The sequence below is a fragment of the Mesoplodon bidens genome (assembly GCF_964165515.1).
Source record: "Mesoplodon bidens genome assembly, chromosome: 3".
Taxonomy (NCBI): domain Eukaryota; kingdom Metazoa; phylum Chordata; class Mammalia; order Artiodactyla; family Ziphiidae; genus Mesoplodon; species Mesoplodon bidens.
In genome coordinates, this window is record NC_138178.1 from 54,094,298 (window position 1) to 54,113,110 (window position 18,813).

Below are 18,813 nucleotides of genomic sequence, written 5' to 3' on the forward strand. Positions count from 1 at the left end.
TTATTTACTTTTGTCTGTGTTGGGTCTTCGTTTCTGTGCGTGGGCTTTCTCTAGTTGCGGCGAGCGGGGGCCACTCTTCATCGCGGTGCGCGGGCCTCTCACTGTCGCGGCCTCTCTTGTTGCGGAGCCCAAGCTCCAGACGCGCAGGCTCAGTAGTTGTGGCTCACGGGCCTAGTTGGTCCGCGGGATGTGGGATTTTCCCAGACCAGGGCTCGAACCCGTGTCCCCTGCATTGGCAGGCAGATTCTCAACCACTGCGCTACCAGGGAAGCCCACCAATTAATATTTTAATGGGGCCTGGTAAGTTTGGGGATCAAGGTGATTAAACCTTGAAAGTCCTGAAAAACAATTGTGTATTTAAAAAAAATTTGGTGATGGATTAGAAGATGCTCTTAAAGAGGCACAAAGGCACAGGTTTGTTCACTTATAGATTGTAACTCTGCAAATCGACCACCACATGAGGAAAAGAACCCAGTACTACCAAGGATGGGACAATTACATGATTTTTTTTAATTTAAAGGATATAGCATTATATCCTTATTATGGCATTATTATAATAATTTTTCTTACATTTCATACCAGTGTATCTACTTTACAGTTTCTTCAGATCATATAATGCTTTCATGGTCTGATATCTTAATTTTTTCACTTCTTACTTCTCTAATGATGTGACATAGTCCCTGTAGAAAACAAAAAAATCAGAAAAGCGTAAAGAAGGAAACCAAGATTACCATAATACCACAACCCAGAGATAACCATCATTTCTCTCTTAGTGTATTTTCCTATGCATATTATAATACATTTTCAAAATATATTCATTGTAGGGAAAAAAAATAAAAATAAACCCAAACTCTTTTTAATCATCTCTCTTAGTGGTAATCATTTTGGTGTATAACCTTCTAGCCTTTTTTCTACACATAAGTGTATGGATATATACATTCCTTTTATAGCAATTGGGATCATATGCTGTATAGTCTGTCCTACTATTTCACTTTATATGAGAGTGTTTTCTCAAGTAATAATAAATACTGAGAAATTACTGAATTACTGAATTCCCTGGCAGTCCATTGGTTAGGACTCCGTGCTTTCACTGCCAAGGGCGCGGGTTCAGTCCCTGATTGGGGAACTAAGATCCCACAGCTGCATGGCATGGCCAAAAATAATAATAATAATAAAGTAAAATAAACAAGTCAGTGATTTTTTTTAAAAAATAATTATTCAAAAATTTCACTTTTTGTGGTCACATATTATATTTTGTAAAGTCCAAAAACTTGAATTCATTTGCCCCTTTCATTGATGAATGTTTAAAATAGTTTCCAGTTTTTCACTAACTCAAATAATGATGTAGTCAAATTTTTTGCATAAACTTTCCTGTCTCTTATTTCTTAGAGAGTTCTGTAAATGGAATTATTGGATTCGTTTTAAAGCACTTTAAATATATTGGCTGATTGATTTATAGAAAAGTTGTACTGACTTGTACTCCCACCCCATTTCACTTTTAGGAACCCTTCATACCATTTTCTTAAAATAGATCTGCTCATTCTGATGTGATGCTAATCTTGATTTATAATTTTTAAGAATGTTAAATCAGTAACTGGTTAGCTTGTAGTATATATTCATATTTTTAGCAAAAAAGAAATTTTAGGTTTTGCAGTATAAAGATGAAGTAATTTGTATTGTTCCTAGGAAAATATAATGACTGCAGATGTGTGGTTATGGAAAGTATTCTTTTTTTTAATAAGTTATTTTTAACAGTTTTTTTGAGATGTAATTTTTATTCAAGTCACTTGTTTTAAATGTAAAATTTGATGAGTTTTGACAAGTATATATAGCCTTGTAACCATCCCTCAATCAAAACATAAGTAGTCCTTGCTTTGCACAGTAGTATGGAACCGTAAAAATAACCATGCAATCTGCAATAAAAAAATCTTAATAAAATGGTCTTAATAAAAAAATGGGGAAATTTTGTATTATTCCATGACCTTCAAAAATGTGTGTCAGGGGCTTCCCTGGTGGCGCAGTGGTTGAGAGTCCGCCTGCCGATGCAGGGGACATGGGTTCGTGCCCCGGTCCGGGAGGATCCCACATGCCGCGGAGCGGCTGGGCCCGTGAGCCATGGCCTTTGAGCCTGTGCGTCCGGAGCCTGTGCTCTGTAACGGGAGAGGCCACAACAGTGAGAGGCCTGCGTACCACAAAAAAAAAATGTGTGTCAAAATATTAAAAACTCTCCTGCTGTCAGAATAAATTTTAAAAATAGTAAAACAAACACTTATTTAGTATACTGTAAATTTTTTAAAAATTTTATTTTATATTGGAGTGTAGTTAATTAACAATGTTGTGTTAGTTTCAGGTGTACAGCAAAGTGATTCAGTTATACATGTACATGTATCTATTCTTTTTCATTCTTTTCGCATTTAGGTTAGAAAGTATTCCTATGTTAAGGACAGCTCCACAAACCTATCTTCAAAACACTGATTTGATTCTAGAAATACAAGAAGATTACATGAAGGTTATATTATGAACTACTTGAGGTCAGAGTCTTTGTTCTAATCAAATTTATATCCCTAGCATCTGACCTAGAACTTGGCTCAAAATAAACACTGTAATGGATTAATGAATGTTTTTTACTACCTTGATCTCTGTTACGATTATTGAAAAACATAGTATAAGCTAGCCTTGTTTTAACAACTTATTTCTTTGCTTCTTGAGGTATGTTTTGTCAATTGAGAGTGCTGAAGAGATACGAGAATATGTTACTGACCTTCTTCAGGGAAATGAGGGCAGAAAAGGTCAATTCATAGAAGAGCTTGTAACTAAATGGCAAAAGAATGATCAGGAGCTGATTTCTGATGCTCTGCAGCAGTCCTTCAAAAAAGATGGTAAGTTAAGTTAATGTAATTAACTTAAGTAAATTAAAGTAAAAGTTGAAATATTGGTAAATTAGCTGGTTTATAGGACCTGGTATGTTCTGTCACCCATATTTCCTCACGATTAACTTAAGCAGAATCATATATATACATGTTTTTAGTTCAGTTCTACTTGATCTGTAATGAGTATTGTTTTAGTTCAGACTTTTTCAGCTTAGAAAATATCACAAAAATACTTGTTTATAGATACAAATGTGGCTTCAGAATAACTTGAAAAATTTATACATAGATTAAAGAAAAACTTTAGTTACGTGTATACATGAATGTAAGTAAATGTTGACCAGTTTTAGTATGAATAGCATTTAGAAGTCACTATTAAGTTCAACAGTACAAAAGATGAGCACCAAACTAAATAAGTCATTATTATTATACAGTCTAAAATATCAGATTTTAATTTAACTTTTTTTTTGGGGGGGGGTTGCCGCATGGCTTGCGGGATCTTGGTTCCCACACCAGGAATTGAATCCAGGCCCTTGGCAGTGAAAACACGGAGTCCTAACCACTGGACTGCCAGGGAATTCCCTTTAATTTAACATCTTAATTTTAGCCAGTAGTCTTTATTATTGACTACAATCTTGAAAATGATGGTTTAAATTTAATTCTGATTTGAGAGGAAAAGATAATTTAAAAACCTGCCTGACTTCTTATATTGACTCTAAATATTAAGCATTGCCTTCTCTTTATTAGCTATTAATTCACCAATGAATCCTACTATTTCCAATCTATTTATGTACATATATATATATATATATATATATATTTTTTTTTTTTTTTGTCTTCTTCTTCTTTAAAGAAATTTTAGATGGGCAGAGGTCAGGAGACCAGCTAAAGAGGAGTAGGCGGAAAGGGAGAAACAGACAGGAAGTTCCTGCATTTACTGAACCTGACACAACCATAGAGGTCAAAACACCTTTTGATTTGGCCAAGGTGAGTGCTTAGAAAATGAGGCTTTTCTGGCTATATGGAGAAACTGATACATTTCAGAGAGCAAAGGGTATAAATTGGTCTAGAATGGCAACTTTTCAACAAATGCATGAATTTTAGAGAGTGATAATGATAACATATTACTTTCTATATGGTAGATATTTTTTGACAGCCTGATTAAATAAGTATTAAAAGGACATCTTCGGGCTTCCCTGGTGGCACAGTGGTTAAGAATCCACCTGCTGGGGCTTCCCTGGTGGCGCAGTGGTTGAGAATCTGCCTGCTAATGCAGGGGACACGGGTTTGAGCCCTGGTCTGGGAGGATCCCACATGCCGCGGAGCAACTAGGCCCGTGAGCCACAACTACTGAGCTTGCGCCTCTGGAGCCTGTGCTCCGCAACAAGAGAGGCCACAGCAATGAGAAGCCCTCGCACCACAACGAGAGTAGCCCCCACTCACTGCAACTAGAGAAAGCCCGCGCACAGCAACAAAGACCCACTGCAGGCAAAAATAAATAAATAAAATAAATAAATTTTTTTTTTAAAAAAAAGGACTTCTTCGCTTAGAGATTGTAGATAGATAGATGTGATAGAAAATATTTAATGAAATACACCAGGACTTCAATTTCAACATTTTTTGTGGCTTTGTACTAAAAGAATGCACAATTCTAGCTGTTTTAAGAGCGTTCCTATTTTAGGCCATTCACTACCCATCATCATCATCATTATTTAGCATTTAGAGCTCTTTCGTATTCTCTCTTGGCTCTAAAAATAGCCCTGTGAGGTAAGCAGAAATATTTATATTCAGGGCAATTTGACAAGCTAAATTTCCCAGCAGAAGGGAATAGTTAATTATGCTAAGATGGAAGAGTAGTGATCAAAAAATTCTGAGTGATGACCATGCAAAAAAACATGGAAAAGTGTTTCCCAAATAATGTGAACTTAAAAAAAATAGTCTTAAGCCTTTTATTAATTGGAATAAAATGAGCAAAGACTGTCACAAGCAAAAGAAAAAATACAAATGACCAATAAACATTAAAAATGTTTATCCTTACTAGTAATTAAGAGTCCAGTTTGTCACCCTAATTGCCTAGACTCTTCTGGTTTTAGCACTGAAAAGTCCTGTATTCTGAGATTTCCCCTAAGTCCCAGGAAAAAAAGGATGGTTGGTTATTTTACTAGTAATCAAATAAATACACATTAAATCCCTGAGATATGGCATATCACATTGTCAAAGATTTTATTTTTAAAAATTTTTTTGGCCGTGCCACGCAACATGCGGGATTTTAGTTCCTGGACCAGGGATTGAACCTGTGCCCCCTGCAGTGGAAGCTTGGAGTCTTAACCACTGGACTGCCAGGGAAGTCCCTCAAAGATTTTAAAAACAGATACAGTGATGATGAAGTTGTATTAAAACAGGAACCTCCTATACACTACTGGTGGCAATGTAAATTGGTTTAAGCTTTCTGGGGGCAGTTTGGCAGCATATATCAAGAACTGTGGAAATGTTCATATACTTCTGACTTATTAATATGACTTATATATCTAACAAAGTAATCAGAAATGCACACAAAAAATGTATGTTCTGTATAATGTTATTTATAATATTGAAAATATGAACTGACCTGATTTTTTAGCAGTAAGAGACAGATTAAATAAATTATTATTCCCTCATTTGGTGGGATATTATGCAGCTCATTTTTTTAAATAAATTTATTTAATTAATTTATTTATCTTTGGCTGCGTTGGGTCTTCGTTGCTGTGTGTGGGCTTTGTCTAGTTGCGGGGAGCAGGGGCTACTCTTCACTGCAGTGCACAGACTTCTCATTGCAGTGGCTTCCCTTGCTGTGGAGCACAGGCTCTAGGTGCACGGGCTTCAGTAGTTGTGGCACACAGGCTCAGTAGTTGTGGCTTGTGGACTCTAGAGCGCGGGCTCAGCAGTTGTGGCGCACGGGCTTAGTTGCTCCGCAGCATGTGGGATCTTCCTGGACCAGGGCTTGAACCCGTGTCCCCTGCAATGGCAGGTGGATTCTTAACCACTGTGCCACTAGGGAAGCCCACTCATTTTTTTTAAAGCCGTGGTGTATACAGAACCATTGTTTCTAGGGGAAATACAGGGTTAGGTTTCTGGGAGCCTCTGATCACATTTCCATCAACCAATCAAAACATAACCTCATGGCTTCCCTGGTGGCGCAGTGGTTGAGAGTCCGCCTGCCGATGCAGGGGACATGGGTTCGTGCCCAGGTCGGGGAAGATCCCACGTGCCTCAGAGTGGCTGGGCCCATGAGCCATGGCTGCTGAGCCTGCGCGTCCGGAGCCTGTGCTCCGCAACGGGAGAGGCTGCAACAGTGAGAGGCCCGCGTACCACAAAAGAAAAAAAAAACATAACCTCATTTTATGTGTGTTTCTGTTTAAAGACACTTTATTTAATATATATTGTTGATCATTAACATTGAAGTCAAAGCCAATAGCACTGTAACTCATGCCTGAAGAAAGCTTATCTAATACACCTTTCTTTATTATTATTATTATTTATTATTTATTATTATTATTTTTTATTGAATTATAGTTGATGTACAATATTATATGTTATAGGTGTACAACATAGTGATTCACAATTTTTATTTTATTTTTATTTATTTATTTTTATTTATTTTTGGGGGGCTTGCAGGATCTTAATTCCCCCACCAGGGATTGAACTCATGCCCCCTGCAGTGGAAGTATGGAGTCCTGACCATTGGACTGCCAGGGAATTCCTGGTGATTCACAATTTTTAAAGTTTACATTCCACATATAGTTATTATAAAATATTGACTATATTCCCTGTGTTGTACAGTGTATCCTTGTAACTTATTTATTTTATACATAATAGTTTGTACCTCTTAATCCCCTACCCCTATCTTTTATTCTCTATATATCTGTGAGTCTGTTTCTATTTTGTTATATCCACTAGTTTATTTTTTAGATTTCACATATAAGTGATATCATACAGTATTTGTTTTTCTCTGACTTATTCACTTAGCATAATACCCTTCAAGTCCATCCATGTTGTTGCAAATAGCAATTTTTCATTCTTTTTATGACTGAATAGTATTCCATTGTGTATATATACCACATCTTTATCCATTTATCTGTTGATGGACACTTAGGTTGCTTCCATATCTTGGCAATTGTAAATAACGTTGATATGAACATTGGGTATATGTATCTTTTCAAATTAGTGTTTTCATTTCTTTTTGGGATATATACCCAGGAGTGGAATTGCTGGATCATATGGTAGTTCTACTTTTAGTTTTTTGAGAAACTTCCATACTGTTTTCTTTTCTTTTTTAATTAATTTATTTTATTTTATTTATTTTCGGCTGTGTTGAGTCTTTGTTGCTGTGTGCAGGCCTTCTCTAGTTGTGGTGAGCTGGGGCTACTCTTCGTTGTAGTGCACAGGCTTCTTGTTGCGGTAGCTTGTCATTGCAGAGCACGGGCTCTAGGCACGCAGGCTTTAGTAGTTGTGGCTTGCAGGCTCAGTAGTTGTGGCTTGCAGACTCTAGAGCGCAGGCTCAGTAGTTGTAGTGCACAGGCTTAGTTGCTCTGCGGCATGTGGGATCTTCCTGGACCAGGGCTCAAACCCATGCCCCCTGCATTGGCAGGTGGATTCTTAACCACTGCACCACCAGGGAAGCCCCTCCATACTGTTTTCCACAGTGACGATACCAAGTTAACATTTCCACCAGCAGTGTATGAGGGTTCCCTTTTTTCCACATTTTTACCAACATTTGTAATTTGTGGTCTTTTTCATGATAGCCATTCTGAGAGGTGTGAGGTGATTTCTCATTGTGGTTTTAATTTGCATTTCTCTGATAATTAACGATGTTGAGCATCCTTTCATGTAATATACCTATTTTCCATATAAGGTACAGCCTCTTGTGCTTAGGAACATTAGATAGCACTTCCTATTATGCATGGGGGCCATATTAAATGGTGAGATTGCCAACAAAAAGCACAGAAATGCAAAGAAATGGCACTAAGTAGACTTAGGATACTTGTTTACAGTATGAGAGCTGAAGCAAGAAGGCAGATCACTGCATTGCCCAACCTTAGCTGAAAATGTGTGCATTTGGTGACTCAAATGTTTTGCCATTCTGTGCGTGTCCATGAATGCCTGTGAAAGCACCTGGAGTATTGATTTGGGGGTTACAAATAAATATTAGCAAGTAGGCAAATTTGAAGATCTGGAACCATGAAAAATGATGGTCAGACTGTATGTCCAGTTCCATTTTGGGACTTGTAGGTAAATCTTAAATCTGTCTTCAATTTTCTCAGGCAATTCATTTGGTTATTCAGAAGTTTTTATTGTGTGTCTGTTGTGTGTCAAGAACTGATTTAGGCATTTGAGATATAGCAATAAGCAAGACTCATTAAGGTTTCTTGCCCTCCTAGAGTTTACATTTTAGTGGTTCAGAGGAGAGGTAGAAAAGATAGTCAAAGAGATTTTTTTTTTTTTTTTTTTTTTTTTTTTTTGCGGTAGGCGGGCCTCTCACTGTTGTGGCCTCTCCCCTTGCAGAGCACAGGCTCCGGATGCGCAGGCTCAGCAGCCATGGCTCACGGGCCTAGCCGCTCTGCGGCATGTGGGATCTTCCCAGACCGGGGCACGAACCCGTGTCCCCTGCATCGGCAGGCGGACTCTCAACCACTGCGCCACCAGGGAAGCCCAAAGAGATTTTTTAAAGTAATTACATATTGTGAAAACTAACATGAAAGAAATTAAAAGGGCAGTGTGATAGGCAGTTATTGGAAGGGTGGGAGCTAATGTAGGTAGGGTATTCAGGGAAAGCCTTTCTGAGGGAGTGAAATTACAGCTAAGACCTGAACACTGCAAAGGAACCACTATGTAAAGAGATGGGCTGGGAACAATGCCGAAAGAGGGAATAACAAGTGCAAAGGGGAGATGGAGAAAAGTGTTCTCAGAAGTATCAAAAGACCTGTGTGGCTGGAGCATAGTGGACAGGGGAAGAATGATGTGTAGGTGAGGCTAGAGAGCTCCTGAGGGCCATATGTAAGGCTTTATAGGTCATTAGAAGTAGCTTGGATTAAATTTTAAGCACAATGGGAAGCCAGTGAGTGGTTTTGTTTTTTGTATTTTGTATTTTGTTTTTTAATTATTTAACCCCTCCTCCCCACCCCTCTGAATGGTTTTAGGCAGAGGAGTGATATGTTATGAATTTTCTGGCTTGCCCTGTTCTCCCCTTCTCTCCTCTATTACTCTGTCTTTCCTCCTTCTCAATAAATACTTGCTGCCTGTTATGGATAAAAGACCTAATCAAAGCACAGCCCTCAATCCCTCAAATGTGTTATTTTAATGTAACTGGATACTTTAAAGGGAGTGAAATAGAAGTTTCTGCTTAGAGATTTTAGTCTTCCCCTCACAAACATCCCTGAGAGCAAAGGTATAATTGACCAGTTTGAAAAATGACCACCTGCTAGAATTAGATAACATCCTTAGCACTTGTCTTAGATTTTAACATTTACCTATGTTGACTTATTTGATACTGTCTGTATATCTCAAGTTTTGGCTTTGGACATTAGGGCGTGTTACCTCTCTTTATAGTAACCAAAGAATTGTTACCTTCATTGTTATAACTCTCCTATCCACTAGGACTCCTGAGATTTTTCTTTGAAACTTCAGTCTCTGGAAATGATTGAGAAACTCTCAATTTAAAGGGAAAGTAGGACTACACCATAGGAGAGGCATCTATGCACCTTAAGTGTCAAAAACTGCTGTGGTCTGAATGTTTGTGTACCACTCAGAATTTATACCTTAAAATGCTAATGCCCAGTGTGAATTAGGAAGTGGGGCCTTTGGGAGGTTCTTATGTCATGAGGGTGGAGTCCTCATGAATGGGGTTAGTGCTCTTATAAAAGAGACCTCACAGTCCCTAGCCCCTTTTGCCACGTACAACAAAGAAGTAATTTCTGTGACCTGGAAGAGGGCCCTTGCCCAACCATGCTTGCACCCTGAACCTGGACTTCAGCCTCCAGAACTATAAGAAATAAGTTTCTGTTGTTTATAAGCTACCTAGTCTGTGATATTTTGTTACAGCAGCCAGAATGGACTAAGGCAGAGGCTGATATAGTTCTCTTTTTAAAGTTTTTATTTTATAACATATATACAGAAGTGAATAAATGAATTTTCACAAACTGACCATACCTGTATAGCCAGAAATAAAACATTACCATTCCTCTAAAAAACTCCCATGTGCCCCACAATGAAAACCCTCCCAAGGGAAAACACCATTTTGACTTTGAACATCATAGATTAGTTTTGCCTGCTTATGAACTTTGTATAAATGGAGTTAAATAGTATATACTCTTTTGTGTCACATGGTTTATCTCATTGCTATATAGGATTCTGTTAAGTGAATATTCAATCTACTGTTGAACATTTGGGTAGTTTTCCAATTCTAATGCTGCAGTGAATGTTCTTGTATATGTCTTTTGTTGAACATATTTACTCATTTCTGTTGAGTATATGTCCAAGAGGTGAATTGCTGGGTCACAGGATATACATATGCTCAGCTTTAGTAGATACCAGTTTACACTCCCACGAACGATGCGTGAGAGTTCTAATTGTTCTATATCCTTGCCAACACTCTGCATTTTCTGTCTTTTCAATTTAGCTATTCTGGTTGGTGCGCAGTAGTATTACACTGTGGTTTTATTTTATATTATCTTGATGACTGATGAAGTTGAGCACCTCTTCATGTGTCTGTTGGCTGTTTGGATATCTTCTTTTATGAAGTTCCTGTTTAGGTCCTTTGCCCATTTTTCCACTGTGTTATCTGTCTTTTTCTTATTGAGTCAATTTTTTATAGATTTTTCTTACTTTACTGATTGTTCTTATTTCCATATCTGTGAATATCATCTGCTTTTAGAGGCATTTTTGTTTTCTATGATCTCCAATTTAGCTGTACCTAAATATGTCACATAAACAGCTTTTATTGCTACATTTACCTTCCACCAGCTATAATACAGGGCTGACAGCTACTAGCAGAAAAAGCAGAGTATATTAACTAGTTTTTCTAGGGCATAATCTTTACTTAGACCCTTGATTATAACTCATTTGTATTTCTCCTACTTCCTTCTTTCATGGTTGCTGGGAAGGGTATAAGTTATTATTGAACAGAACTGAGGTTTTTCTCTCTTGACTGTTTTCATTGTCATTAATTATTTGATGTTATTTCTGATATCTTTGTACGATCAGGCACAAGAGAACAGCAGCTCCTTAAAGAAGAAGACAAAGTTTGTCAGTTTATATACAAAAGAGGGACAGGACAAGCTTGCAGTCCTGATCCCTGGTCGCCACACTTGTGATTGCCTGGGCCAGAAGCACAAGCTGATCAATAACTGTCTGATCTGTGGGCGTATTGTCTGTGAACAAGAGGGTTCTGGCCCCTGCTTATTCTGTGGTACTCTGGTAAATTGTTTCTTTCCTATTTTACTACTCTTCAGTTTTATACATAGGGACATTCACACCCCTAGTAATTTCTCTTTTTCATAGTAAATTTCTTCCCTAAGGTGTCCAGTAAATTCTTTTTTATTTTTTTTGAAGTATAGTTGATTTACATTGTTGTGCCACCAGTAAATTCTTGTAGCAGGAACTTTAGTCAAAAACCCAAGTTGATATCCTAGAACTGAGGCCTATTTGTGAGAATATTTTGAGAACATACCTTGTTGAGTCTTGTGTCAGATTAAGTTCTATTTAAGAAAACTTTAGGGCCTGAAATGTCAAAAATTTTTGTCAGTCTTCAGATGTGGCTCATATTCCTAGGGTTACAGAGCCACTGTGATGTAATCCTCAAGTCTATAGCTTCTTTTTCCAGAACACCTCCTTTTTTTTTTTTTTTTTTTTTTTTTTTGCGGTACACGGGCCTCTCACTGTTGTGGCCTCTCCCGTTGCGGAGCACAGGCTCCGGACGCGCAGGCTCAGCGGCCATGGCTCACGGGCCCAGCCGCTCCGCGGCATGTGCAATCTCCCCGGACCGGGGCACAAACCCGTGTCCCCTGCATCGGCAGGCAGACTCAACCACTGCGCCACCAGGGAAGCCCAACACCTCCTTTTTATAGCTCCTCATTATCTGAGTAAGTGACCTCAAAAGTGTAGTTGTAATGACTCTGTTACAAACACCCTAGTGAGTTGTCTGGAAGGCTTATTCTGCCAGTTGAGCTGACTGGCAGAAGCAATGGCATTTGGTATTGGTGAAGGTATACATTTTGTGTTGCTTTGTTTTCCCTTCTCTCGTGGGGCCTTTAATTTTTTAATATACTCAGATAATAAGCTGATAGACAATGGATGACCTGAAAAATGTAGTATCTAATATCAAAAATGTTCATAAAACAGCATCAAATGTCCTCCCATATGGGGCTTTTCTCTAGAGAAACACCCTACAGCTTCTGTGTGCCACTCAGGCAACTGCTAGCAAGTACAGTGTTTTCTGTTAGGTCCCTTGGATCCTTCGGTGAATTCAAGAAACAGAGTAATGTAAAGCAGATTGGCCTTGAGGTCTTGTAGTTTCATAAACTTAATATGAAATTGTTTTTAAGTAACCCCTTCTGCTTTTAAGTAACCTCCCTTCTTACACTTCTAGTGATTTTATAATAAACAGAACTTTTTCTTTGCTTAATGTGTTTATTACTTTATAAGCAGGTAATGTTTGAAGGCAAAGAAGCAAAATACATATAAAAGCTAGACTAGTTTTCACTGCTTCTTTTTCTGGCTCTTTTTAATAAGACACTTGTGGGACTTCCCTGGCTGTCCAGTGGTTAAGACTCCCTGCTTCCATTGCAGGGGGCATGGCTTCAATCCCTGGTTGGGGAGATAAGATCCTGCGTGCCGCATGGTGCAGCCAAAAACAAACAAACAAATAAATAAATAAGACACTTGCTTAGCAATTCTCTTGTAAGACTTAGATTTCACGATTAGAACTGGAAGGCTATAAAAAAAAGTCTTGTATATTTTTTCAATATTCTCAGTGGTGGCAAATCTTTATCTTTTGAAAGTAGGTTAGATTTTTTTTTAAACTGTCATTCAGGGACACTTGTAGTGATATCAGTTTTTTGTATGGTTCATAAAATAAGGGAGAAATGGAAAGAGACTAGGGCAAAACTCATTTGGGTATACTTTTTTTTTGGTATATTTGTCTGGATTAAAAAACACTGACAGTCTATTTTATTGCCGTATCTAATGTGTAATTTGAGGTTACTTTTTAAGTATATCAGGCAAACACTATCATTTAACTATTGGATCACGTGTCTTACTCTTATTACTTTATAGGTATGTACTCGTGAAGAACAGGATATTTTACAGCGTGACTCAAACAAGAGCCAGAAACTGCTGAAGAAGCTCATGTCAGGTAGGCAGCAGTCTTCTAATTGGGTCACTGTAGTTATGGATACCTTTTGTTGTATCTGTGATTGTTTCTCTTACTTGTATCCTGGTATGTAAGATGCAATTTATTTACTCATTTTTTTAAGTTCTTATTAAAATCACCTAACATTGAGCAAAATAACTAATAATAATACTATTGGATTATAACCCAAAGAATAAAATTAATGTCATGAAGTAACTGAATAAATTAATAAATGGGAGAGAAGGAACTGCTCTTATAGAATTCCAATTAATAAAGTGAAGGAATTATGGTAACAGAAAATCACCATGTCAACACCACAGTAGTATTGATAGTAATTGCTACAGGCAAGATCCACCAGTAGATGCTAAAATTATTGGATGAAAGTTTAAGAATTGGAGATGTGCTAGATCATGAAAGACAAGGAAAGACTGAAGAATCGTAATGGTTTGGAGGAGACTAAGGAGACACTACAACTAATTGCATTGTAGGATCTTGAATTGGATCCCTAAACAGAAAAATAATATTAGTGGAAAACAAGTTGAAATCCAAATAAAGTCTGTAATATAGTTAATGGTATTGTACTATTGTTAATTTCTTACTTTTGATAATTGTACTATGGTTATGTGAGATCAGATGCTAACAAGGGAAGATGAATGAAAGGTATACAGGAACTCTACTTTTTTTGCAACTCTTCAAAGTTTTTTATAGTTGAAAAAAGCATGACAAAATACTTAAGGACATTTTTAAAGGGAAAACGATATACTCATTACTTTCCATTTGTGCAAATATTTTGTTCCTGCTTTAATTCATAGTTGTTTTTTAAATATAGATAGATTGGTTGGTATTATGAAGTAGTAATCATAGTGTATATAGAATTTTATGTTTTTCCTTTTTTAACTAATGTTTTATAATTATTGTTTATGTTGCCATATATTCTTCATATTTGTAATTTTTAGTGCTTAAAAATAGTCATTAAATTTATTTATTATAATTGATTATCTATTTCCTTATTACTGGATATTTTGACTCTTTCCCAATTATAACTAATACCACAAGTGGTCAACTTTGTTAATATTATATCTTTGATTTATTTCCTTGGGATAAATTCCTAGGAATGGGATTACTGAGTCAAAGAATATTATCATTTTTGACACTTAAGATGTATTTGCCATATTACTTTACCAAAATATTGTACTAGTCTACAACAATGTTAGTATTTTACCCCAAAACCTGTCACTATTGGGTTTTGACATTTCATGTTATTTTATTTTTATAGTTGTAATTTATTATTATTATTATTAATGAGGTAGAACATGTCTCCATATTTTTTCCATTTGGATTTTTCTAGGGTCATTATTATGAGAAAAGGTAGTTCTCAGTGCTTTTCTTATATTCAGAACACAAGAATCAATCTCTCTTTTTTTTTAATTTTAAAAGAAAGATTTGACAGGACTTTTTTTTTTTTTAGGACTTTAAATAGGCCTAGAGTTTTAGGTATAGAGAAAGGTCAGCCTTCATTATAGCTTAGTTGTTTTCCTAACACATTTTAGATCTTGGTTCTATCATAATTTATGGCTATCTTTTCTGGGATATATAGATTTATGGTGTGTTGTCACAAAGGAAGATAACACATGGGCCGAGGAATGAATGTGGGCTTTAGAGTTAGACAGACCTAACTTATTTTATTTTACTTTAAATTTATTTATTTATTTATTTATTTTTGGCTGCGTTGGGTCTTTGTTGCCGCATGTGGGCTTTCTCTAGTTGCGACGAGTGGGGGCTACTCTTCGTTGCAGTGCGCGGGCTTCTCATTGTGGTGGCTTCTCTTGTTGCAGAACGTGGGCTCCAGGTGTGCGGGCTTCAGTTGTTGTGGCATGTGGGCTCGGTAGTTGTGGCTCGCAGGCTCTAGAGTGCAGGCTCAGTAGTTGTGGTGCACGGACTTAGTTGCTCCGCAGCATGTGGGATCTTCCCGGACCAGGGCTTGAACCCATGTCCCCTGCATTGGCAGGCGGATTCTTAACCACTGCACCACCAGGGAAGTCCAGACAGACCTAACTTTAAATTTTGTTTCTACCTTTTAATTTCTGACTTAATGAACTCAGTAAATTTACTAATGTCTCTGAATTTCAGTTTCTTTATCTGTAAAACAAAGATAATATAAACTGTCTTACAGGGTTATAGTGAGAATTAAGTACTATAGTACATATGAAGTGCCTTAGCATCTGATAAGTTCTCATTATTCATTTCTGTCCCTCTCTGCAATTTCTTCTCTTTTTTCCTTTTATTATTTAGTTTTTAGCTTTGATATATAAAAGTATGTTCAAAGGTGATATTTAGCCCTACTCAATAAAGTTTTTCTTGTAAAGGCATTTTTATATTGTGTTGTTAAACAGTTTGTTACCCTTAGCGATCCACATTTCCATAAGGGAAGAAGTAGATCCTTAACATTTATTGAGAATGTATTATGTGTCAAGCGCCACTTGATGCCTGACAAGTAAAGCCTGGCCTGTGTACCTGTTTGTTTTCCATTGAAATGAAGGCTATCAGTCATTAGGGGCACAGCCAGATCTACTGATATTTTGTTCTTTGCTTCACAGCGATACAACTAATTGGTATGATTCACTGACACCATTTGATTTCCTTATTGAATTTCAGGGACAGAGAATTCTGGAAAAGTGGACGTCTCTACCAAGGACCTTCTTCCTCATCAAGAATTGCGATTTAAATCTGGTCTGGAGAAGGCTATCAAGCATAAAGACAAACTGTTAGAGTTTGACAGGACTAGGTATGATGTGGTTAGAATAAAAAATGCTAAGAAATAGAGTAGTCCATTATTTTCGTACTTGATACCTTCTTAGGGTGGACTATGAAAGTGTTTACAACAAAAAAAGAGCCAGATGCTCTGTGGAGGAGGTCTACAGCTTGTTTTTGAATCATGTCTGAATAAGATAGGCTCCCACCGAGAGGATCCTACCCTGCAATATTTTTTGATTCTTGGCAAATGCGAGTGTACCCCATGGAAAGTTGATTTGGGTTGACACAGTTCCCCACTTGTTTCACTTGAAACCATCCGTTTATTCAGTCAGCATATGTTAGAGTGCCTACCATGTGCAAACTGTTGGGGGGCCTCTGGATACTCCATAAGAAGCTATCTCTGAGAGAGTGTTAACACCACCTCATGGGAAGACATGAGTTACCCTCCCATTTTCCTTTGACACTAAATTTGTTTTCTGATTCAATAATGTCCCTAAATTGAGTTTTACACTCCTACACTTTTGTCATTGAGCCCACTCACCTCTCTTCAGGAGACAGATTTATGGATTTGTTAGTTCTGTTTTTTATTTTTTTCTCTTTCATTTTTTTTTCTTTTGGACAAAATGTGTATTGAAGACCAATTAGTGGTAAAGAATGTTTAAATAGGACTTAAATGCTCACTTCTCAAGTGGCCGTGTGAGAATCCTTAGAAAGACCTTGCATCTCTTACTGTGGTAACTGAATATGTCTATTCCTAGCATTATAATCCTTTGGTTAGACACACCTACTACTTTCAAATCATTTGCTGTGAATACATGAGATCTACTTTGAAAGCTCTTTGTTAAGTAAGCCCATCCACAAGGTTTGTAACTAATATTTGCTCTTCATCCTTAAATATCACTTTTATCCTTACTCAGTGAAGCTTAGAAATAGAGTACATTTTTTGATAAACAGAAACTGGGAAAGGGTCTCTCCCTATTGGCATTGTTGCCCTTGTGCTGGCGAGTTTCTAAGGGCACCAATTTCATTATGTAGGTTTGTGTATAGTACCACTCTCAGTCTACTTTAAAACTTTTATAATTCCAGCTGAGTCCTGAAAGAATGAAATCTGAATCTGATTTCAGTATTTCCCTATGCCTGAATATATCATACTAATTATTAATTATGCAGTTGAGACTGATTTATGATTTTGGAGTAGTCACTTAACTTCTTTGAGGCCCAGGTTTATTATTTGTAGAAGGAGAGAGTTGGATCATCAAGATTCCTTCTAGTTCTTAATTTCTTTGTTGGTATGATCTTAGAAATAGGCCTGATTGTCATATCTTGGAACTTGGCCCTTGTAAATATGTTAAATGAGGGACTGGGGATAGGGTTGGGGTGGTGATGGGGGAGGTGGTGAAAACTGACATATAGTAGTAGAGTATTTTTTTTTAATAATTTTTAAAACTTTATTCATCTAAGAAATGGGACAAAGAAGAAAAAGGAACAAAGAATAGATAGGACAAAAGGAAAACAAATAGTAAGTTAACACTTAATCCCAAACACCTCAGTATTTTTATTAAATGAATGAACTAATCACTGAAATTAAAGATGTAACCTTGAAACCAACACTTTGCATTAAAATAAAGTGATATTATAGTTTAATCTCTCTCATAAATATACTTACAAAAATTGTAAACAAAATTTAACAAATCAAATCTGATGATATATACAAAAGTAAATTATACAGCCTTATCACATGAGGTTTATTCCAAGAATACAAGGGTAGTTTGACATTTGAAAGTCAGTAATCAATTTCACCACATAAACAGAATAAAGGAGAAATTTTATATGATAATTTAATAATTTTTAATATGACATTTAATAATTTGCAATACTCATTCATGATTTTTAAAACACTCTCAGGAAACCAGGAATAGAAGGAACACACTTAATCTGATAAGGAACACACATGCATGCACACATGTGCACACACACATTATATACAACTAACATCCCTGATGGTCAAATATTGAACACTTTATCCTCTAGGGCAGGACAAAGGTAAGAATGTCTTGTACTGGAGGTCCTAGTCAATGCAATAAGGCAAGAAAAATAAATAAATTTATAAATATTAGAAAACTATAAGGATTGGAATGATATTATCTTAAAAAGTCCAGATACTTAACAGATAAACTCTTAGATAATAACTGTTAAACAAGGGCACTGAATTTGAGACTAATATAAAAAATATATTTCTAAAGATCAACAAAGTTGACAAACCTTTAGCTAGACTAAGAAAGAGAAGATTCAAATAACTAAAATCAGGGCTTCCCTGGTGACGCAGTGGTTGAGAGTCCGCCCGCTGATGCAGGGGACGTGGGTTCGTGCCCTGGTCTGGAAGATCCCACATGCCGCGGATCGGCTAGGCCCGTGAGCCATGGCCGCTGAGCCTGCGCGTCCGGAGCCTGTGCTTCGCAATGGGAGAGGCCACAACAGTGAGAGGCCTGCTGTCCTACTTCTTTCTCAGAAATCCATTGTCTCTGTGCTTCGGGCAATCTGGTGGGCTCCCAGGGGATGGCAGCTGGGCTTGGCGTGAGGGATGGGTGTCTGGAAGAACAGGCAGGGGACTGGGGTGGGAAGCTGTAACCTGCCCCAAGTCACCGACCAGACAGCACAAGACCTGTCACCCAGACGGACGGCAGCTGGGCTCCGGGCAGGCGGGCCACGCAGAGGCAAAGGCAACCATCAGTCACGTCCCAAAGAGGTCACACACAGACAGAAGACAGAGGTTGTTGGGCAGGGACCGATCACCTGCATGGGGGATGG

General features: G+C 37.4%; 1 protein-coding gene across 3 annotated transcripts in view; it reads left to right on the plus strand.

The window, feature by feature from the left end:
- TRIP4 (thyroid hormone receptor interactor 4) overlaps positions 1–18,813 on the plus strand; it is a 71,195-nt gene that overhangs the window by 2,621 nt on the left and 49,761 nt on the right. For 2 of the 3 annotated variants that reach the window (XM_081229535.1, XM_081229536.1), the window contains exons 2-6: positions 2,710–2,879; positions 3,721–3,854; positions 11,106–11,318; positions 13,176–13,254; positions 15,907–16,036. In XM_081229535.1, coding sequence (XP_081085661.1) covers positions 2,710–2,879; positions 3,721–3,854; positions 11,106–11,318; positions 13,176–13,254; positions 15,907–16,036 — 726 coding nt within the window. The remainder of the gene's footprint in view (positions 1–2,709; positions 2,880–3,720; positions 3,855–11,105; positions 11,319–13,175; positions 13,255–15,906; positions 16,037–18,813) is intronic. The other variant, XM_081229537.1, reaches the window with a different exon arrangement.